The sequence below is a fragment of the Cimex lectularius genome, unplaced genomic scaffold (assembly GCF_000648675.2).
Source record: "Cimex lectularius strain Harlan isolate CLEC.00 unplaced genomic scaffold, Clec_2.1 scaffold44, whole genome shotgun sequence".
NCBI classification, from domain to species: Eukaryota; Metazoa; Arthropoda; class Insecta; order Hemiptera; family Cimicidae; genus Cimex; species Cimex lectularius.
In genome coordinates, this window is record NW_019392639.1 from 438,236 (window position 1) to 462,696 (window position 24,461).

The following is a 24,461-nucleotide window of genomic DNA, read 5'->3' on the forward strand; positions in this document are numbered from 1 at the left end:
CTGAAGTTTGCACGTGATAAACTGTGTCACAGAAAAGAGCCCAGTCGGGCCCAGTTTTCAGCACTGTTTTATGTTGGTTGATCAGGAGGGTGTTTCTGCTAAAACTTTTAATATTCTATCTGGCACAAGGTGCAAAATGCTTTCAAAATTCTTTTCTTTGCATATTCTGGTTGTTGCTACCTATAATTATTCAGAAATCGTGAGATGCGGTCTGGTGTGATGTAGGTTTCAGAAAAACATTTTCTTTATCATGCCAACGTTTCAATCTTTATTGAGATCATCTTCAGGGCTCAAAGTGTTTGTCTTCTGTGTAATTACGCCATTCTTGCATGTCGTGTTGAGAATTGCGGCACTCTCAACACGACATGCAAGAATGACACAATTACACAGAAGACAAACACTTTGAGCCCTGAAGATGATCTCAATAAGGATCGAAACGTTGACACGAAAAAGAAAATGTTTTTTTGAAACCTATATCAGACCGCATCTCACAATTTCTGAATAATTATCGATTAACGGTCACTAATCACCACACGTTACTACCTATGTTTATAATTACAGCAGATAAAATTTCTCATCAAATACATTTCTGTTACCACATAAATTATAAAAAAGCTTCATTTTTGGTCATTGTATTGACTGAAAAGTTTCTAAGTCAGAATTAATTTTTACAGTAGCGGCCTGAAGGAACTTTGCAACTTTGCTGAGTTGCAACAAGAAGCAGGTCACAATACACTTAGAAGATCTACAGAAATGAATGAATGGTGGAGTGAATGTGGTGTTCAATCCTTTTTAAAAAGTAGTAGGAACTATCTTTTTAAAAAAGCTTAGAAGACCTGTCCATCGTAAAAACAAATCCACCTTTATTAATATTTATGATAATTACTCAACTAATTGTACACAATTTTTTTCGAAATGAAAAATTTGTATCACAGGCGGGATTCGAACCCACAACTTTCAGCTCAATACGCCGCTGCTCTACCACTTGAGCTACCGTAACTTCGATCGCCCATGCCACAAACTTCTCATTTCAAAGAAAAAAATTTTTTTTGTACAATTAGTTGAGTATTTATACATTTAATAGAAGCTGATAAAATTTAGTATTTATGATCATGTTAACCTTTCTTACCATTTGAAATTGATCATTTATGTCTATTTGTAAACATCTTTTAAGATTGTTTTGTTGTTATGATCTTAAAATAGGTCGAAAGCTTGGCAATTAACAACTGATTTTGTTTTTCATCCAGGCTATATCCAGAGTATAAAAGTGTTCGATATATACAAACTTTAAACAAAAAAATAAATACAATTTGTATATTTCATTAGTGTACCATCCTCTACTGCTGTAATCTTATTTTGAAATTAGGATCTAATATTTAATAAAGAACAAAAGACAACAATAATGTTTTTACTTGACATTATGGTTTTACATTTAAGCGGAACATAAATTGTTTTACAGTTGTGCAAAATAAAGGAAAATGCTTCTAATGATTTCTTCTACTTGATACTGGATTAATCATCTTCGTGTTTTTTGTCGTTTCCAAGATCTATCCCTTGTTGAAGCATTAAAGCAATGCTCTCGACGGTGCCGTCTTTAGCTTCGATCTGACGAAGCGCGTTGCTCACAATGCAAAGATCACCACGCAGTTCAGAGACCAATGCTGCTATTTTCTGAGCATTGCTAAGCACGTCAACACTCTGTGTGTAAGGATTGTAACGCACTCCAAACGGTCTTTCAATACACTTTGCAAATTCTCTGTAAATATTTATAATCAGTTTTTATGATTTATAAAATATATTGAAGGATATAGAGAATTCTTAAACGTTGTCGGTCCATAAGCCAAACATGGTTATCTGATTTTTTTACAAACTGAAGTATAATTAACTCTTTTAATTTTGGTTATGATAAATTGTATTAAACATGAGTAGTCTTTTTATTCCCTCACACTTGCCTTTATCCACCTCTTGATGTCTTAGCCACTTGCCTTTCTTTTCCTATATCATTTCGTTTCCCCACAAAACTAAAAAAGCGAGTATTCATTCTTTATGTTTTATTGTTATTGCACTTCCTCTGTTTTATTAGGAAATTATCGATTCACCTCCAACTATTGAAAGAAAGGGGTTGCTGAAACAGATCTGACAGACCAGCCAACTAGGATAGAGATCAGGTTACTCGGGAGGCAATCAAGCTTGAAAACTATCAAAAATCATATACTTTGTACCTCACTGGCTAGTTTTTTTGAGTCTAAATTCCTGTCCTACTCATGCTGATGTACCTCAGGGCCGGTGGGACAAACAGGTACACAGCTGACATCTCGTTTCATGCACAAATGACCGTTCTTATCTTCGCCGATGATAAACTCATCGTATCAGGACACCTGTCCTTTTGTGCCAGGAGCAAAACCTTACACTATCGCAATCGTATTGTAAGAAAAAGGTTGAAATTAAATTTTAAAAAATCCACCTATTTCTCAAAAAGTTCTTTTACCAACCACGGACAAGGTGCGATACCTGGGTTGTACATAGACAAATGATCGACATGGCACTAATACTGTAACGTTAACTTGTCACATATCAACATAATAAACTATCTATAACATACATAAATTAATAGGAACTTATGTACGTGCAATTGCTTGTTCAGCCAAACATTCAAACATTCTCAAAAATAAAAAAATTCTATAAATCCTCGACTTATTTGATTGCCCACGAGTGATGATCTCCTGGGCATCTGGCTTAGGTGGGAACGAGCGACCCAGTTACAAACATGGGGTTGGATGCTGATATTAGGGGTCCTACCCTAGGACATACATGATTTATATTTATCGAATAAAAAAACAGAAAAACCTAAATATTATATGACTACCCATTACCGTAAATTCAGTTTAAAAAATTATTTGTACAATTATAAGCTCAGTAATTGAATGCCTTGCTTGCCTTTTCCTCTGATACTGCTCGCTTACCTAAAGAAGCGATTACCTAGGGCCTACTAAAAAGTGACAATGAAATAACTTTTAAACAATAAAAATTTGCGTGCAATGCATGAATATTTATGTATGCATTTGTGCTACAGACTTATCGAATTTAATTAGCAATAAACAAGATTATAGCTGGCATGAGTTTGGGGTTGAAATGTTCTAGCTGTTGACAACCCCCGTCGAAGCTGACCCCGTTGGTTGGGAAGCAACGATCTCCTGGGCATCTGATTTAAGGGAGGTACTAGCGATCCAGCTACATAACGGGGTGGGTGCACTCCATAGACCCTAGATTCAGCACATCGTAGTAATTAATATCCAATAAACTTAATTTGTTTGGAATAACTATTACTGAAATTCCTAAAGAATGGGATTCTTCAGATTGGTTTTCCCACTCCACAAATGTACATTTCACCAGCACAACTGCTGTATTGGTTTTAGAGCGAGGAATAAAAAATGTATGTAAAACATAAAAATCTAATAAGTATAAAGATAGAATAAACATATTTTTGAATTTGCCGCCTACTGTACTGTAAAGTGGATGATCTAGAATTCAGAGGTGGTAAATGGTGCGACGAAGTCCCACCACGTACTAAGAATCATTTGAAATTAATTAGCCAAAAAAAAGAAAGACCGTTAACATTATTTAGTTGATAATCTTTATGATTCGTCTCTGCATGTTGTACGAGAACAACCCAAAGAGAAAACATAATAATTATTTATTATTATGTAAACCTTCGCTAATAACTTGTTGATTGTAATGGATCCTTATAAATCCAATAAATCGATCATAAAATAGTTTGTACCTCATCTTTTCTTTGGCCTCTTCAAATGAATCGGTGTAATAATATGCGTTCTGATAAGATGTTATTATGCATTCCTCATGACAGGTGACTTCAGGATCGAACTTTTTTATTTTATCTGTTGCAGTTATAGCATGTTGGAGTTCAGCTATAGATGACAGAAGTCCGGCTCCGTAAACCTTCAAGTCACCGTCCTGTTTACACAATCCAAACTCGACTGTGAAGAAGTAGAGCTATAAAAGAATACACAAATATCATCATAATCATGGGATCGTAAATTTTTTTTAAAAAATCATTGGTGATTTGAATTCTTCTAATTTTTTCTACTTAATTGATTTAACTATAACGAGAGAGTGAATAATAAAATATGTATAATAAAAAAAGGTTTAATTATGGAAAAACAACCGTGGCAAGTTTTTCAACGTCTCCATCCGATGCTCCAAGTGAAGTTAAACCCAATTCTTGCGAAAACTGCGCAAAACTTGGGTTGGCCAAAAGTGGCATGTGTCCCAACAACTCATGACAGCAGTCTCTGAAATTGAAATAGATTGAATTATCGTTCATAAGCAACTAAACAATTTTTAAATAGTATTATTTTAATTAGTATTGATTAGTGGTAATGTGAAGAGAAATGGTTATGGCTTATAGGATGAAGAGTTTATGTAACTGTCATCCCTTCAATCATTTATCTTCTTTTTGAATTTTTTTTTTTCATTCCTGGTTTTTATATCACACCAATAGAATTGATTACACTGTATTATTTTTGTCTAATATTAAAAAATATATCATTGTATAAGTCTAGTATGACCAGACTTCTATGTTTGTATCGGGTGTTGTTTTTATGTGAATTTATTGGAATGAATGAATTTATTAGCGTGAAAGTAAGGGGTTGTTTAACCTATCCCCGAAGGACATCGTGTACTCTGAGGGGAGTGAATGTGATTCAGACTTCTATGTTTATATCGAGTGTTGTTTTTATGTGAATTTATTGGAATGAATGAATTTATTGGCGTGAAAGTAAGGGGTTGTTTAACCTATCCTCGAAGGACATCGTGTACTCTGGGGGGAGTGAATGTGATTCAGACTTCTATGTTTATATCGAGTAAGTTGTTGGTGTCTATTCTGTAGTTAGCACCTGAGGTCCATCGAGAGGCTCTTACGCCGAAAATTTGCCGGCTTCGCTCCGAGGAGACGGGCGGGGTTACTTAATGTAATATTAAATTAAAAATGGGCGCCACGCTGTTTATATGACTCGGAAACAGCGAACCGTAAAAAATAATAATAATAAAATAAGTTCAGGTATGCCGGGGTAAAACCAGTTGCCTCGTGTACGGCCGTTTGGAGCGCGAAACCGAGCTTAGGTAGTTCTTTATCCCAGCTGCGATGGCTATCTTTCACATAGGAGGCCATCATTGTCTTAATGACGCGGTTCACTCTCTCCGTGGGATTGGCCTGAGGATGATAGCCGGCGGTATACCAAATAGTAACCCCATAGCTGTTTAGCATATCTTTAAACTCCCGGCTGACAAACTGACTTCCGTTGTCACAAATAAGTTTCTGAGGGGCTCCAAATCTGAGAATAACATTTTACTCAATGAGCTTAGCTGTCTTTGCGCTAGCCTGGCGAAGTGGTATGAGGACGCTATATTTGGTAAAGTAGTCTACGACGACTAGAATATATCGGTTCTGCTTCGAGGTCAGAGGTAATGGGCCCATAAGAACAGCTGAAACCAACTGCCACGGCTCGTCAACTATCAAGTCCAGCTGGTAGTTGTTGCAGAGGCTTGTTTGGCAGTCAGGTAGGACATCTAGCGACATAACGTGCTACATCTGCTGCCATTCCAGGCCAATAATAAAATTCTTTAATCCGTCGAAGAGTTTTGAATCCCCCAAGGCCAGCTAATGGTATTCCAGTAGTAGGTCCGCACATTGTTGTTTAGGAACTACTAGTTTCCAAGAATTCGGTTGATCGCTTAGCATTTTCTCCTTCCGATCAATTACGCGTTTAAAGAGTTTCTTATTGTCTTCCACCTTCCAATTAAGGTAACCAGCTGGATTCTTCTGCCCTTCCCAATCATAATCGCGTACCGATCCTCCACATTATTAAATTGTACGTCAATTATTCTCACGGCCTCTTGTTCGTTAGCCCTGGACAAAGCGTCAGCAGCTGCATTTTGTTTCCTGGTCGGTGTTGAATATTAAATGCGTATTGCTGCAATCTAAGTGACCATCGTGCAAACCTTCCTTGAGGGTCCTTCAGATTGAATAGCCAAGTGAGTGAACGGTGGTCGGAATTTCTCTACAGCCCATAATACAGCAAGACACTTCGTTCGGTGACAGAGAAGTTCCTTTCATTCTTCTCTTCATTCTGCTGGCATACGCAATAGGTTTTTCTCCATCTTCAAAAACCTGAGACGGTATGGCACCCAATCCAATCGAGGACGAATCAGTTTGAAGAATAAAGGGGCGGCTGAAGTTAGGGCAAGTAAGCACAGGCGCGGACACCAAAACGTCTTTAACTCTCGGAAAGCCTTTTCTTGATCACCGGTCCAGCTCCATTTCTTATTCTTCTTCAACAAATCGGACAATTGTGCGCTAGCTGATGCGAAATGGGACACAAAGCGGCGATACCCTGACGCTAATTCTAAGAACCTCCGAACTTGACGGACAGTGCGAGGTTGTGGGAAGTCTAATATAACCTTAACCTTGTCCGGGTCAACATATACGTTATATATATATGTATGTATATATATATATATATATGTATATTATGAAGGGTGGGCGACCAAGACTCGAGGGGTTAAATACATGGGTAAACTCGTACCCCATCCCTAAAAGGTCCGGGACTTGGTCGGCTCACGTGTCCTGCATAAACCTCTTGGACCTGTTCACAAACACCAAGATTTTGGACCATTTAATCTCGGGGAGTGATTTGGTGATGTCCTCTCCTTCAAAAATTTCAAATCTAGACCTAGCACACCTATCACACTCTGCGAGGTAGTTCTCTTTTATTAGTTCTTCTTTTATTTCGCAAAAACGGCAAAAGGGATCTGGTAGGATACCCATTACGGAGAGGTGTCTTCTCAGTGGGCTGGATCCGGATCAACATGCAGGCCATCACTATCAATTACATAGCCAAGGTACCGCAGCGCTGGTCTACAAATTTGTGCTTTGTCCCAATTGAGCGTTAATCCCGCGTCGCAAAGCCTTTTCATCACTAAATTTAAAGTTTCTATGTGTTCTTGGAATTCTTGTGTTACAACGACTATGTCGTCCAGGTACACAAATACCTTCGGCTCCAGCTCAGGACCCAAAACGGAGTCAAATAGACGTTGCCACGTGGCCGGCGCATTATGCAACCCAAAGGCAAAGTGGAAAAGTCCTCTTCGGGGTACAGTGAAGGCAGTCTTCTCACGGTCTTCAGCAACAACCTTCACCTGCCAATAGGCGGATTTCAAGTCCGGCGATGAAAGATATCTGGCGTCTCGAAGTTTGTCTAGAATGTGGCGTACACACGGTAGAGGGTCCGCTGTCGCCTTCATCGATCAAGGAATTGATAATTTTCAAAAGATCCGGCCAGGCCGCAGGGATCCCCGTCTCGACGCACACCGACCTCTCTTCGATTCTCACACCTACCCTCATCCTAAGCCTATACCAGGCCGTCTTAATTTTTGATTGACCCAACGCAAACTTTAGTTTCGGAGACATTATAATTTAGGAGGCATCACCGGTTAAATAATAATAATAATACATATTCTGTTACGAACGTAACAAGGCTAGCATTTTAGGATCGATGTAATGTACATATTACACAGGGTGGGCGACCAAGACCCGAGGGGTTAAATGCCTGGGTAGACTCGTACCCCATATGTAATATACACATAAAACATGTAAAAGCGGAGATCGAGACGTTCAAATGGCTGCAGTTTAAAACAAAATTAGCGTGAAAGACTAAAAAAGAAAGAAAACACACAGAGCGCCGATGATGACCTCAGGTTAACCTGTTAATAAACCTTCATATGTATAAGTGTTGTACGATCAACTCAAGAAATCATTTTTATCAAAATTGAATGTCATATCAGAGACAACTGAAAGCACGTTAAATTGAAAGCAAGTACGCACTTTTAAGATAAATACAGAAAAAATTAAGCTTACGGTTCAGGCGTGTAATACGGGTCAGAACTGTGCCTTATGTACTGGGTGCAATGAAAAACCCTGAACGCCAAACCTGCTAAAAAATCTCTAGGAGACAGATATCCCGAAACAGGACGCAATTGGAATCCAGTCTTTCCTAAACGAAAATCAATCATAATTTATAAACATACTCTAATAGATTATTGTGACTGTCGGGCTCACGTTTGAGGAAAACGTTGATGTCTTGAAGCTGAGGGATGTTGTCTTCCCTGTAGCCGCAATATTTTACAAGTTCGGGCCAGTTTTCGAGATATTCTCGGCATGCGTATTTTTCGTAGAGCTTATGCAGTTCTCGAAAAACAGTTCCCCTGGTAAAAAAAAATTCTCAATATTAAACCTAACGGCAGTGGCACCGAGTAACATTTACATTGATAGTTACATCACGAAACGTAAGAATACTTTTAACGATATCTCTGGTTTGTAAGAGGTGATCGGGGATAAGGACAAGACAAGAAGGGACAAATTGTGTTCGTTTGAGAGTAGTCACGATCGGTTCTCGAGTCATTAGGAAGACTTGTGACTCAGATTGCGTTACCGCTTCCCCATTTCGTATCGTTATAACCCAATTATTCACGATGTCTTCCTCTCTCCAAATTGGCTTGCTGTGTGAATCAGAGGTCATGTTTATACCACTGTTTGTCTTAGACCGATAATTTGATGTTGGCCAATCGCTACTACGTTATTAGATCATAATTTAGAAAAAAGGAGCTTCTCAAATACAGAATCTCACGTGACGTATTGCCCTGAATTATATTAATGACATAGTTGATTAGAAGAAATCATTTCATATAAATTCTTTTTTTTTAATCTCAAATTTGATTTTTGTTTATTTATTAATAAAATATGTAATAAGATTCCAAAAGCTTATATTATTGAAAGATATTAATTGGCCAAGCGGACCACGAAAATTAGTGAATTTTATAAAGGGTTATATTCTTCAACAGAAATAAATATAAAAAATATATTTTTCTATACTGGTTGGCATCACATAATTTCTTTAAATTTACTAATTTTATCGAGGGATACTATAAATTTTTGAAGTTTTTATCTTTTTTTTTGTATTTAAGCTCTTAATTTTATAAAGGTTTTTAGTTGAGATAAAAAAGTCAGTGTCACGAGCGGAACTCGAACCCACGACCTTCGGCTAGATACGCCGCCACTCAACCACTTCTATCGAAAAAATGAAAAAAAAATCAGTTGAGTCGAATTTTTTGCCTGTCAGTGTATTATCCTCTTAGTGTACATATCAAACAAAATAAATCTATAATTTTTTTCGAGGGATATTTTCACATAACACGCAATTTATGTTCTATTTATATCTATGGAACTAGATTATCAAAGAGTTGTCCTTTTTATATTTATTTGTGTTGAAAAATACAACCCTTTATAAAATTCATTAATTTTCGTGGTCCGCTTGACCAATTAATACCTTTCAATTAATTAATGTTTTTAGTTGAGATAAAAAAGTCAGTGTCACGAGCGGAACTCGAACCCACGACCTCGGCTAGATACGCCGCTACTTTACCACTTCTAACGAAAAAATGAAAAAAAAAATCAGTTGAGTCGAATTTTTTGCCTGCCAGTGTATTATCCTCTTAGTGTACATATCAAACAAAATAAATCTATAATTTTTTCCGAGGGATATTTTCACAAAACACGCAATTTATGGTCTATTGATATCTATGGAACTATATTATCAAAGAGGTGTCTTTTTTATATTTATTTCTGTTGAAGAATATAACCCTTTATAAAATTCACTAATTTTCGTGGTCCGCTTGGCCAATTAATATCTTTCAATTAATTAAGGTTTTTAGTTGAGATAAAAAAGTCAGTGTCACGAGCGGAACTCGAACCCACGACCCTCGGCTAGATACGCCGCCACTCAACCACTTCTATCGAAAAAATGAAGAAAAAAAATCAGTTGAGTCGAATTTTTTGCCTGTCAGTGTATTATTCTCTTAGTGTACATATCAAACAAAATAAATCTATAATTTTTTCCGAGGGATATTTTCACAANTGGGTTCGAATCCCGCTCGTGACACTGACTTTTTTATCTCAACTAAAAACCTTAATTAAAGTAAGGGTTTCGATTTCGCTGTCAATACAAATTTTAGCTATTTATTGAGATTACGCCATTTTTGTTAACGGCATTTGAATATGGTATGCCCAGGTCAGCTTTTCATCTCGTATTATACCAAGTAGAATTAGATTTGACCTTAACTTGCCCATTCAATTCTATTACTGTTAACCTTTTCAAAATTATTTTTGTAAAAAATAATAATGATCTATAATTATGAAATGCAAAAAAATATTACAAAAGTCACATAATCATCAGAAAGATTTATGCTTTAACTCAGATGATTACTGGCTTATATAAACATTTAATCAAAAGTATATGTTTTTGTCTGTACATGGCATTAAAAAATAGAATGGTGTATCTATTGGCTTACCAAGTTTTGATCTCCTCTGCTGTGTACTGTACCCTTGGAATTACATCTCCGCTGAAAATATTGACAACGATCACTTTTATTTTTAGAAGAAAACTTTTCTCTACTTACTATTTGTATGAGTTGGCGATATTTGTAAATATTTCCCTTCTTTTGCGATATACGGGATCTTTGAAACCCTGGAATATTTTCCAAAATTAGTTACTTGAAAGATAATTCTGTATGGAGGAGAGTGCATATTTTAATAGGAAGTGATTTTAATAAATTGTGTAAAAATACTTAAAAACCCGGGATAAATTTGTTGCATTGTAAAAATTAAAAACTAGCCCACATCGAACATCTTCATATTTTCTAATATGAATTTTCTCAAAAAAGCCACATTAATCTTACCGGATGATCTGCATCCAACTCAGATCCATACATCAAAACTTTCTGCGCCTTGTCCAAGTCCTTAATTCTTTTTGGAAACCAGGGAACTTCTTCGAAATCTTGAAGTCAAAAAGAAAAAAGGATGACAGTTTGAATAAAACATTTATAAATATATATAACGAAGTGAATGAAAACTGACCAAAACTCGCGGTGGCTGATAAAGGGGTGGGCGGTGGAAAATCGCATCCTTGTTCGTAATGGGCCAAATTTACAGCAGCTACTTCCCTCTTCAGAAGTGATACGACTTGTTCCATCTTCCTATTGTCGCATTCAACTTCGACTAATATTTCGTATTCGGATTCGGCCCTTGTGGAAGGTCTGGATTCAATGTGGACCACATTAATCCCCATATCCTAGAGACGGATCCAATAAATATATAATAATAAATTATTCCGTAGATATACTAAAAATCGATTTATTGATGGATGGTATAATAAGTAAGAGTTACCTGGAAAACCTGCAGAACACGTGCGAGGCCCCCGATTTGATTTTTGAGGGAAAAAACGATCGAATTTCTTCCAGTGATCGCCCCTTCTCGGTCATGATTTGATGTCGACTTTCTCTCATAATCACGCAAAACCCTTCTCTCACCAGTCCTATAGAGCCAAAGGCCAAGAAGGCTTTTACCGGAACCACTCATTTCTAGTTTAAAACAAAAAGTATTAACATTTTAGACAACAGGGGTAGAATAACTAAACCAACATGTGTTGAACTGTTCGACACTAACTTTACTGGGCCCTTTTACTCTCATTGGCTTAAGGTTCACTCAAATGCGCTTCTTCTTCACGTCATTTTCAGGAAGTTTAGGTGAAAGTTTACGCATTTGAGTGAAACGTAAACAGGCGAGAGAAGACGGTCCCAAAAAATCACCTGCCTAGAGTAGTTGAGCATGGTTTTTACCGGCTCACATCAAAAACCACCAAATTTAAACCCAAAACTCAACTTATTCCTGTATAATCTGCATTGATTTTTTTTATTCATTCAATTTAATTATTAAAACTGGTCTTATTAGACCAACCATTAATTTTATAATAATATTATAGAATAAATAAATGTTTAAATTCTTATAAACCCATTGGTACAATAAGAATTAGATTTCACGATTCATGATTCATTTGTAACTACAAGTTCATATGGCTTTGTTCTTTTTAATGTTCTGGTTATGTAAGAGTTTGGTCGCTTGCACATTTTCGCGCTAGCTGAGGCGAGCCTGGTGTTTGGCGGCAAATCTTTGTATTTCCGCCGTGACTTCAGGGATCTTAAGATCCCTATGTAAGTCCTTATTCTTTATGTACCAAGGTGCATTGACCATGTTACGTAAGATTTTATTTTGGAGTGTTTGTATGATTTTGTGTGTTTGGTACTACCCCATAGTTGAACCATATGTCCACACAGGCATTAGGACGGTTAGGGATGGTTAGGGTTTTTTTTTTTTTTTTTTTCCATGTAAGGTTTTTTTTTTGGCGTTATGAACTATGCATATTAGCCATGTGACAATTCATATTTGTGTGTTCAAATTTGGGCGGGGGGGTTATTGGGCCAGAGGCGACGGTGGGAATCGAACCCACGACCGCGGCGTGAGAGGCTTTCATGCTAACCACTCGGCTACCGCGGTCCCCTATTAGGACTTGTTTGTATGATATTTTATTTTGTAGCAAGGTTGGAGCCACGTCCTATCAACCAGTAGTTTTCTATACCTTAAACCTATTTCTGTCCTTTTTTTCTTCACGTGTTCTTTCCATCTCAGCTTGGCATCTAAGGTCATTTCCAAATATTTAGCTGTATCGCTGTATGGTATAGTAGTTCGACCGAGTGTGAGCGACGGAACATGGTCCACTTTTTTGTTTAAAAAGATTAGATGAACTGATTTATTCTGATTTACGATAGCTTGATTTTCCATTTTTTGTCCATTCTTTTATCTTATTACATGCATTTTGGAGGAATTTGGTTGAATGGGTGATAGTCGGTCCTAGTGATATCACCGCTGTGTCATCTGCAAACGTTGCAATTTTTACTCNACCCCACCTTTTGAATTTTCCCTCCTTTTTGCCATTTTTCAATGGTGATTTTAATGAATCTAATATTCAATGATCTTAATATAACAGGTCCAATGCATACCTGCACACTACAACAACGGAAACACTCGACCTTCCATCTTTTCATCCTTACACACGTTACTTTTGAGATAGCCCGATCTAAAGAGGAGCAATCACAAAATTCTGGAGAGATTTAAAATAAATGAGATGGCTACGGTACCTGACCATATAAGAGAAAACTCAATTTTGACAGATCCTTCCAACTGGTAATAGATAACAAAGGCTTAGAAGAAAAGAAGACACAAGTTTCAGGAACTAGCCTTAATATGGTGCACAGATCAAAGATGAAACGGGGCGTAGGTGTAGGGATAAAGGGCCGATCTACCTAACAAAAACCCTTTGGACTAATCCCAACAATTTTCAAGCTAGATATGTCTTTAGATTCTTTAAAGTGGGTACCGGGATATGAAGGTATACAAGGAAATGAAGAGGCTGATCAACTATCCAAAAAAGAGTCAGCCAGTTCACCCATGAGACTAGAACCACATTTAGATTCACCAGAGTGTGTGTGCAAGTTGAAACTGTATAATTGGCTTGAAAAAGCAAAACTAAACACTGGACAAGAGCACCAGGTAAGAGCAGAGCTAAGATTTTTATAAATCTCTCAAAATGTAAGGCGAAGGAATTCCTGTCTCGAAGCAGGCAGGATTTGAGGAAAATTGTAGGCCTCTATACTATATTGCCCTCTTAACTATATTCCAAAAAAAGGTGGGTAGAGCAGAGTCACAAACATCCCGACCCTATCAGGAGGAACTAGAGACATCGGCACATATCTTTTATGAACGTGAAGCATTAGCACGGTACAGCCACTTACTGGTACTTAGCTATTCTAAATAAAGCTATTCTCACACCAAAAGAGGTGAGCAAAGAGAACGAAGGAAAGTCCTTACTCTTGTAGGAAAAGGGGCACTTTCAATGATATAATCATAATTTAAAGGTATTCCACAATAGGTCTATGTAGGTCGCTGTGGAGAAAAGGATTTTTAAAGTCTTCATTCAACTCCCCCCCAAAAAAATCAATGTCGAAGATAAATAATTTATACCAATATTAACCTAAATAAAACTTTAGAGTTGTCAATTTTAATATTTTTTAAATTGATATGTCCTTGTTCAATCTATAGTTGTGAAAATAATATTTTTCTACCATTACATATATAAATGTGATTATTTAATTAAGATTTTTATTTACTAAAGTTTTATACCAATAAATGGTCAAATCCTGCTAGTTTTTAGGTGAGATGTATTGTAAAGAAATATGGATTTATTATTTATGTGGTATAGATAGCAACCTGTCACATTGAGTTAAAAGCAATTACGAGTTCTTGCTTTTACAAACGAACTTACATTATTGTTGTGTTGTTGTTACGTGACAGAATTCCAACTTTGTTGTAAAATCTGACGTTGTTGTCGATAAAGAAAATTTCTCGGATGTAAGCTACATGCCAGAAATATGTATTGGACATAGCGAAACTCGTCCGACTGATAAATATAGCGAGCTTAGGCGGACCGATGGCCGGGAACGATCAAATTCCGTTCGGATATTCAAAAATTATTTCACAACACGGCGAGCCTAAATGCTAAACCGGCACGACCTTCGAGTCTTGCGGGTGGGAAGACTAGGTGGGTGTGTCACGCCGTGTTGGTTTAAACTTGCCCAAATTGACCATTTTCTGACCTACTTCGCTGACAGAATGTTTGTTAAAGTAGGCAAAAAAAACAGCATTTTTTGATGTGAAAATATCATTTTACATTATGTAATTATGATTGATGAACTTCATAGTTGCAATAAAAATATTTGGTACGATCGGGGATGTGGTCCAAAGAATGTTCTGGTGTTGAAACTACGTCAAGCTTTCGGTTTTTTATTTCACCTTCCTCAGGGTTCATGTTTTCACTATTTTTGTCATTTTTTAATACTAAGTACTATGTTTTCAACAAATAAATAAATGGCACTATTTCACTAGTCACCATATTCACTAGACCTCTTTGTTTGCGTTGATTTTGTCTGTGATAATAGTTTGTAATAAGTGCCATTTATTTATTTATGAAAAACATAGTATTTAGTATATGAAATGAAAAAAGAGTGAACAAATATCTATACATATTGAAAAAAAAAAAAACAATTTTAAACACTGACAGAGCGTCTGTAAGTTGGAAAATTTTTGATTTTCATAGATGAGTACTTATAAAATATTATATGTATATGTATCCTTTGTACAACTCTGAGGAAGGTGAAATAAAACACCGAAAGCCCCGATCCTACCAAATATACTGTTGAATAACAGCTGGTCAATCACTTTTACATCAATAAAAAAGTAAAATCTATCAAACTGTATCAACAACAAAATAATGTCTAAAAATAAAATATTTGTCAAGTAAACTAGGTCATACGTTTTTTTCGTGAAACTAACATAAATTTTGTTTTAAATTTAAATTTATCAAATTTTTGATCTCTAAAGTTTTTCGATTTTTGACAAGTCATTATCGGAATATAATTCAAAAACAACTAAAAGGATTTTAATGTCAAAGAGACCATTTGAAAGAAGAGAACCGTGGCTTTGAAAAGACGTATGTAGCATTAAAATATACAACATATTTCTATAAGAAAATATATAAAATACAAAATCAGAAATTAACCTCGTTTTTTAAACAAAAGCCAGATTTTAATGTTTGATACAGCTGTAAAATTCACTTGGCAATTTCTTTAACACGAATTATCGATCATGAAAATCGGTATGTGTACTGACAACAAATCAGCTTTACTTACAGAATGTTTGTTAAAATATGCAAAAAAGCAGCATTTTGTTGATGTGAATATATCATTTTACAGCATTGCTTATGTAGTTGCAATAAAACTGTAGTAAAAGCTATTAAAGATTATCAATAATAAAAAATGTCTAAAAATAAAATATTTTTCAAGTAAACTAGGTCATATAATATTTTTCGTGAAACTAATATGAAATTTCGTTTTAGCACCTCTAGATATTGGTTATTGAAAAGTCGTTATCGGAATATCTGATTAAAACAACTACAATTCAAAGACGACTAAAAGGATTTTAACGTCAAAGAAACCATTTGAAAGAAGAGAAATGTGGCTTTGTAACGACGTATGTAGCATTAAAATATACAAAACATTCTATAAGAAAATACACAATACAGCAAAATTATTTGTCAGAAATTTGCCTCGTTTTTTTGTTTAAATGGAAACAACAGTCCGATTTTAATGTTTGATACATCTACAAAATGCATTTGACAATTTATTATATTCAACAAATAAGCTTTAGAATCTGTGAAATTACAAATATTTCACAACACGGCGAACCTAAATGCTAAACCTACACGACAGTCTGGCAGGGGGACGACCGGATTTGTGTGAATCTTTGCTAATATTTAATCTCTAATGACTGGGGAAAATGACTTCTGACCTATTTTATGTATGTGTAATAACGCTAAAAAAAATAAATAACAAAAAGGTCTAAAGATGTAGAAAGCATAATTTTGGCAATTATGTAGGAATCGCTAGCTTGATATAAAGCTGGATCAACAATAAAGACTTAAAAATGAAAAATAATTTTCTTGGCGATTTACGAAAAAATTGAACAGGTTTATTTAAATTAAGTTTTAATAAGGAGCCTTGTAAAATCTTAAGCTAAGTAGAAATAAATCCAACAGGATTGGATGGGATTGCGTGTTCCCTTCTAAATCTTAAGTTCTTCAAAAAATATTTACTTTTTTTGTAATAGCATTCACTTGGTTGCATTGAGTTATAAAAACAATTATAAATGGATGCGAAGCCCTTTTTATAAATTAAATAATCATTGGAATAAAAAAAATCCCTTTTTTCTTAATTTTGAAAGTGTACTAGGAAACACTCAACTCCAAGTTTAAGGTTAGAACCTTATAAAATATAAGGAATAGTTTCGATTTTTTTGTATTGTTTACCAAACACATAAACCGAGAGAATTCTGAATTTTTAAAATTGTTCTTTTTTAAGAATGAAACGAATGAATAATTTTGTTATATTTTCGTTAAGAAAATAATAATAACAATAATAATAAATCTTTATTTCACTACAATGGAAACTACAAAAGATAATAGTTTTTTGTGGATTCAAAGTCAAATAATAAAAAAAACAAATTGAGCACGTAGTTATAAAATTGTTATTCTTCCATTACAGCCAGGAAAAAAATAGTATTTGGTGGTATTTGTTTTTGATAAATCGTGGAAATAATTTAATCCTGTGTGATATAAATTTAAAGATTTGTGACACAATTTAAATTTAAACGTATGAAGACATAAATATAACTTAGTTTTGTATCTATTTGATTTATTTAAAATTATTTTTACCAGTCAATTTTGATGACTTTTAGGGATGCGTAATATATTCTTACTAGATAGAAACACTTTTATTATTATTATTGTGTTATAATATATTTAAATTGTATCAATTCAAACATTTAGAACATTGGATTAGAAACGCTAATTGTTAATTTTTAAATTATGTATTGTTTTATATTTTCTTTTTGGAATTTTGAGATTTCTTCCCAGGGATATCTTTGTTTTGGGTGTAGTTTACACTCGTTGTTGTTAAATATTGTAAATAACATGTCTTGAAACCGGCGAGGATAGGCAAACCAAAATTGTAAGCCACAAAAGTTGTTAATCTCGAAGGTAGAATCTACTATTTTATAAATTGTGCTGATTTATATAAGCTCAGTTGAGCTTCTTCGCTTCTCCCAGACCACTAAAAATTCCAGTTTTGGTAATTTACAACGAATTTATAAATTTTACTTTTTTAAGTAAGAATTTAATTTATGATCGCGATGTCTCGATGAAAACTCTTTTATCTCTCACTGAGAACTATACGTAAATTTTTTTAAATTGAATAAAAACCTACATCAAGGAATAGATATATATTGATTTCGAAATGTGAAAAATGCAGCTTAACTTTTTGTTCAAAACAGACGTTTTTCATCATTGTTAAACACGAATAAATAATTAATACATAAAGATTTTGCTCTTCAGGTTATTACTTTTACTTTATACTTTTTTTTAAATAGTCTAACGTTACGTTGAATAATTTCAAGGAAATCAGTATAAATTGTAAGCCCTAAAGTTTTTTCCCTGTTAACAAATTTCCGATTGGGTTAGTCAGTATTTCATGTATGTTTTTGAAAATTTCTTAAAGACTTCTTTTTGAGACTTGTCTTACTTACCTTCAACTCGTCTTGGGAGAAACTGACGGACAAGTGGTTCTCAAACCCGCTGACGTCACAATCATGCGCTTCCACCAGTTGATAGGAAAACTAAAAACGTGACATTTACCGTGAAATTATTTTGATGATAACATTCAATCAACGATTTAGATAGAATCCTTTAAAGTTGTTAAAAAATATATTTCTCCTGACTTTTCTGTTAAAATTGGAATTCAAATTTGTTTAAAAAGTTTAATCTTCTTCGCTTGATAATATATCTTAACTATAAAATGTATAACGTACAAACATGGTTCTGTTAAAAATATTATGCTATCCTCCCAACAGTTTTAAATTAAAAAAAATAATATATTTATTATTACATTATGTATAACTTGGAACAAGAATAACCAGCTCTCCTGCATATATCGAATATATTTTGGGGCTCACACGTCCTCTCTTCAGCGATAACTAAAAATCAACATTTAAAAAAAATGGCGTAGATCATCGTGATTGGAATTAACCATTGTTGTTGTCACAACAATACGCGTGGATTAATTCTTGTTTGTGCATCGCGAGGACATCTCTTCACTCGTCTGGTAAGATTATAAGGGTGGTTTCTCTTGGATAAGGATTGGGCAATTCGATTGGGGAGAGAGGAGAGTTTATGTGGAAAGTGGCCAAGGTTTTGGAAATTATTTTGTGCACGGATTTTCAAGTCATTGTGAAGGATGTAGTAAGGAGCATTGAACATCGTTTTGAGGAATAGAAATTTTGAACGATGGAGTGGGTGTGGAGTTCAATCCTTTTTGAAAAGATGGTTCCTACTCACAGTAAGTTTTTTCGCATATTGAGCGTCATTAAAAAACCAACTCCTCATTGGAACGTCGCGTTGGCGGGAGTATCAGCTGGTTCACTTTTGCAATTCATGTCGAGAGACGTGTCTGTAGAAACCCTTCAACCTGATGATGAGCAAAAGGGCTCGAAATCCGGATTGTTGTGAAACAACTTGTGAGTAGGAACTATCTTTTTAAAAAGGATCGTTCAAAGGACTTTAAATTGAAATAACTGTATTCTTTAATTTTTTGTTGAAACGTTACATTTGCGTGACAGTAGTCGGTAGAGTAGTTAGAAACGTTTGTTTCCTGTAGTTTTAGTCGTGTTTGGTAGTTCCAGTTTAGTCTTGAAGATGAACCCAAGGTAGCGGACGCATTCAGTTTTTGAGTTGTATTTATTATTAAAAAATGTATGAGCAGTTTTGCTTTAGTGTTTGAGCAGTGATCAGTTTCGTCGGTGATTTTGGCTTCATTGCGCTTTGTACGCCAGTATTTTTTCCATTCGGCTATTTGCAGGACATATGGCTGGAGCTTCTCAGAAGCAACTGTGAGATCGGGAGGACTGATTCGTCGGCAAAAGATGCAAAGATGGTGGAGAATGAAGTTGGGATATCTGCGCAGTAGGGGACAATAAAGGATCGGTCCAAGTACGCTGCCTTGAAGTACTCCCTCTCTTAGAGGAAAACAGAGTAGGCCGATCCTTGTCTGACTCTGAAGTTTTAAACAACACTTCTTCAAAACATTTCTATAAAATTTACACTGAATTCATTTTGAATAAAAAATAATCTAGTGATTATTACATGCATCGGGACAACAAATTTACAATCGGTATGTTTTTAACTGTTTAATTTTCTTGTTACGAAACGATTGTGCCTCTCTTCTTGAAAAGTTTTTCATTTGTTTTCGTTTTTGCATTTTTTCCCAATATGTGTTCAACTCGTTTTCTCGTCTTATTTGCATGCAAATAACAAATAAAAATGCAGTTTGGATTGTTTATATGACAAAGGGTTAAGAAGTGGGAAACTAAAAATAAATCGGATTGTAAATAAATCTCAGCTATTTCTAATTGAAATCGTTAATTGACTGCTAAAAGGAAAGTCTTGCTCCACATCGGAGAGCTAAATGTATAAAAGTACTCTCCCGATATTTTTTTATGCACTCTCGACACGACACGCAAGAATGGCACAATTACACAGAAGACAAACACTTTGAGCCCTGAAGATGATTTCAATAAAAATCGAAACGTTGGCACGATAAAGAAAATGTTTTTCTGAAACCTACATCACACCAGACCACATCTCACGATTTCTAAATAAATATCGATTAACGGTCACTAATCACCACACATTTTTTTTTATTTTCAAGCTGCGTTTAGTTTGTCGAAGATGGCTGTTTTCCTATCTTAAAACAATGAAATAATTTTTAACTTCAATTCGTCCCTAAGAAGTCCAAAAGAATCCCACTTCTTTGATTAACTCTTATAAATCTCTCCGATATAACGATTCTTTAAATTATCATATAGTATCAATTAAATTTGATGATGGGTTTTGGTCTGCGAGAAGGTGAACCCTTGCTGAAACGGCATAGGGATGCTTATTCGGTCCGTCCTCACTCGCAGGTGTGTTGAATTACTCAAAAGCGTTTCGGCGTTGCGCCATCATTAGTGAGGAACTCCAGTCCATCCATATTCCTCACTGAAGATATAATTCATCAAACTCGCGAGTAAAGACGAACCCAATGTGTCGGTTCGGCGTATCAATTAAATTATTAGTCGTTCCATCAGAAGCGGAATTTATTTGCAAAAATGTATTTTACTTTATTCAACAGCAAAAAGATATCTTCTGTATAGAACTATTTTAGCGTAGCTGCAGTCACCCTGGTTTGAATCTTTTGTCAATTGAGATGGTTGTTCAAGCTAAGAGTGGAATTGCTGTTTCTCCATTATTTACCCTGGCTGAGGAAGGGTCCACCAGGAAAAGATGTTCTATTTTCAATTTAAATGCCAAGGAGGACTTTCATCATTTCCCTGTGAAGCAGTTCCACAGTGCTTGGGGATGATATGGTATGGTAGCCCAGGTACAGCCTAATAAGACGGTTTAATATTAATTTTGTAACTCTGTCGTTTTTCAATTTTTCAACATTAACAGTGTATTACATGGTCCAAAAGAAAAGAATACGAATTTTATTTTTATTTTTTACTTATATATGTCTGTTTTACTATTAATAAATCCATTATCATGTAGTTAAAGGAATTCCGGATTTAGCCATGCTTGAAATTTACTGTAACTATCTTGCAAACTTAATTTTTGTTAATAATAAATGTTTCTTCTTTTTCTTCTTCTTTTGTAAGACTCTCTGAGTATGAAGCATCTTTTTAATTTGAAATGTTGCATAATTTTCTCCTCTTGGGTATGAAGGAAAACAAGAATCCACTAGGAAAATATAACTGTTGAATAGGGCTAAACCCAGAGTGATTTGACCGAGGAGTGAACTGAGAAATCTACACCACACAGGCATATTCAATTATGATCCCATTTGTAGATTATGAAATGATCAAGTCATGGCCTATGTCATCTTCGAATATGAAGCAACCATTCAGTGGAGACATAGCCTGGAATACAAAGAAAATACTCACGGAAAGGAAATGTACCAACGACAGTCAATGACCTAGTTCTCCTTAAATAAAGGATTGAATCCTTTTGGTTGATATATCCAGGTTTTTAAATAACGTTCTAGTAGAGTTGAAAAATCAATGTAAAGCATATTAGATGAAGTTTTTGTGAAATTTGACAAGTTGAAGGTATTTTTTTGTAGCCTCAGTAGAACGTGCAATCGTGGCGAAAATTTTAAATTTAAATAGAAGTATCTTACAGCAAATTTAGCGTTCTTTCAAATGGTGTAATTGGATTTATTGTAGTCTCAACATTTTGGAAGTTATAAGCGTTTTTATGTGGTAAAGTAGTGAAAAGTTGAAAAAACCTAAATTGACGAATATCATCAAAATAGAGAACTTTTCGAAAATTTTCTCCTGAGCATTTTTTGCTCCAAACGAGGAGTAGAATCGATTCCCTGAGTTTCGACAGAAGGAACTGGGACACCCTGTATACCCATGTTGTGTTGATGCCAGTGACCGGTTAGTTTGGCCTCTCCAATTGCAGCAATGATTTTGCCAATCTTTGGTTGTTTCATCATAAGTTTGCTACGTCTAGCGCCGTTAGAGTTTATCCAATTCTCCTTTTGTTTTGTCTGGATCCATTCTGCGATGGAGAATTTTATATTTGTTTTTGTTATCCCAAGTATAGGTTCGGGGCCTATGTATGGTCTTACAGTCCTCTGGCAAGACTGTTTGCTTTCTGCAGTGCTTGGGGAAAATAAACCCCCATTTTCTAGTCTCCCTTCATCATCATCATCATCATCATCAAGAAAAGAAATCTAAGAAAGCAATAAAGTAAGAAAACTAAATTTAATCTTTGTTTCATCATTTAACAAATTTCGAAATTAACTTTTAGCCTTTCACAGAGACGACCTTAATATTTAACATTCTATTACAAACTTATTGGGCTAATTTCGCCAAATCCCTCTATACCTGTCCGATATTTTCGTTGCAATAAAATCCAGTCAAATTTCATTCAAATTGATTGAGAGAGCTGCGAACAGCGGAGATGGCATGCTGAACCATCGTTGGGTTAGCAGACTCTCGGCTAGTAGATCCCGCGGTCGTGGGTTCGATCCCCGCCGTCGCCTCTGGACTTTTTCTGACGCCTAAGGGGACCAGTGGCCGCAATTGAAAGAAATTGACACGGCACTCATCAATGGAAGGGGCGGTATCGGATCTCAGCAACCCTGAATTTGGTCCCAACCCCCTTCAAAAATGAATTTCTTCGATGGAAGAACACGGGCACACCGGGGGGGCTCAAATTCACACTTGTGTTGCGAACCCAACAAACCCAAAAAATGGAGCCAGGGATAAAGTACAGCTGTACAGCTGCAGTGCTCAGGAGGGAACTCCTCTAGTTTGTGGTATCCATTGTAAAAAAAATCGTTGGGTCATTAATTAGGTCTTTACTCGTGAGTTACATGAATTATTCAAACGCATTTCGGTATTTCGCCATCTTCAATAAGGAACTCTTGAGAATTTGTTAAGGCAATATTTGGACATTATTAACAATAATTTTTTTCTTGGCTCATGGGGCCAATTGGACGAAACCCTTAGACAGGTGTTTAATATTTTTCGGCTCACTAAAAAAAGTTTAAATACTCCCTTTGTTAGTTCAAAAAGAACTTTTTTTGACATGCAAACTTAAACGTAAAAAAAAAATACTCAAAGAATTTCCAAAATAATAAATCCCTATGATTCTGTCTTTTTGTTACTTCGTTGAATAATTTTATGGTTAAGATTGTAGATAATTGTCGGCTCCGAATGAATAGATTCTCTTGAGATAAACAGAGCCCGGATGACGATTCACAACATTGCATCCTTTGTTCGAAGACAAAGGACTTATCTCTTCCACGTTATTCTTAATGTTGCTAAAATTACTAGACCTTTAATAATTACTCATTGAACAATTATGATTATTCAAATTACAATAATATTTATAAAATTGTCTTAATTTTGATTATACAAACTAATTTAACTATATTTATGCAGCTTTAAATTGCCATAATTTTAATATGAATTGTCTGTTTATATTATGAAAAAAGGTTATTTCGTAGACAAAATGTTGTGCAATTTTTAGCCATGCCCCTACAAATCGTTATCTGTTAGTTTGTAACAGTTTTCAACGATTAGAAATGAAAGAGGTATTCTTAGGGTTATTATAATTATCAAAACATTTGTATTATTGAAAAATCTGCGAATAAATATTTTAAAGGATTCCTTAATTCAAATCCACAACATTGCGACAGTGAAAAGTTTTAATTGGTTCTCGAAAAACTCAAACTAGCCAGGGAGGTGAACGCGCAATACATTGAAAGTTCGAAATTTCCCAATTAAAAACGACAATTATTACGTTTTATAAATCGTCCTGTTTTTAGATTTTACGAGCGAGAGAGAGTACCACCTTTTCACATAATTTGTAAACGTTCTTGTGTTCTTAATCTGTACACTTTCCGACCATTCGTGCAGGGGACTTCTTCATAATTACATTGTCTTGGTGAAAAACCAAATTAAGATATAATAGCCAAAGATTTTTATATAGAATATTTAGTGTAAGTTACTGTGTAAGCTGAAAGAGAGATTTAACGTGATAATTTTCTCAGATTTTCATTAATTTTGACTCCATTATGGTTAGTGGTCTACTGACCAAATTACTTATTTCATTTAATTATTCTTTTCATATGAGGTCTTGGTTGAAATGAAACAGTTAGTGTCACGAGCGGGATTCGAACCCACGACCTTCGGCTGGATACGCCACTGCTCTTACCACTTGGTCACGATAGCTCAAGTGGTAGAGCAGCGGCGGATTTAGCCGAAGGTCGTGGGTTCGAAT

General features: G+C 35.2%; 1 protein-coding gene across 1 annotated transcript; it reads right to left on the reverse strand.

Annotated features, from left to right (window-relative positions):
• Positions 1 to 1,074: 1,074 nt before the first annotated feature.
• Positions 1,075 to 18,169, reverse strand: LOC106661596 (tryptophan 5-hydroxylase 1). The gene is made up of 11 exons (XM_014385112.2): positions 18,161 to 18,169; positions 11,297 to 11,490; positions 10,988 to 11,201; positions 10,810 to 10,907; positions 10,531 to 10,598; positions 10,423 to 10,473; positions 8,135 to 8,280; positions 7,934 to 8,069; positions 4,184 to 4,310; positions 3,782 to 4,011; positions 1,075 to 1,756 (listed from the first exon to the last, which is right to left on the reverse strand). Exons 2-11 carry the CDS (start codon positions 11,486 to 11,488, stop codon positions 1,513 to 1,515), a joined length of 1,506 nt encoding a protein of 501 aa, XP_014240598.1. The 5' UTR covers positions 11,489 to 11,490; positions 18,161 to 18,169; the 3' UTR covers positions 1,075 to 1,512.
• Positions 18,170 to 24,461: the final 6,292 nt, after the last annotated feature.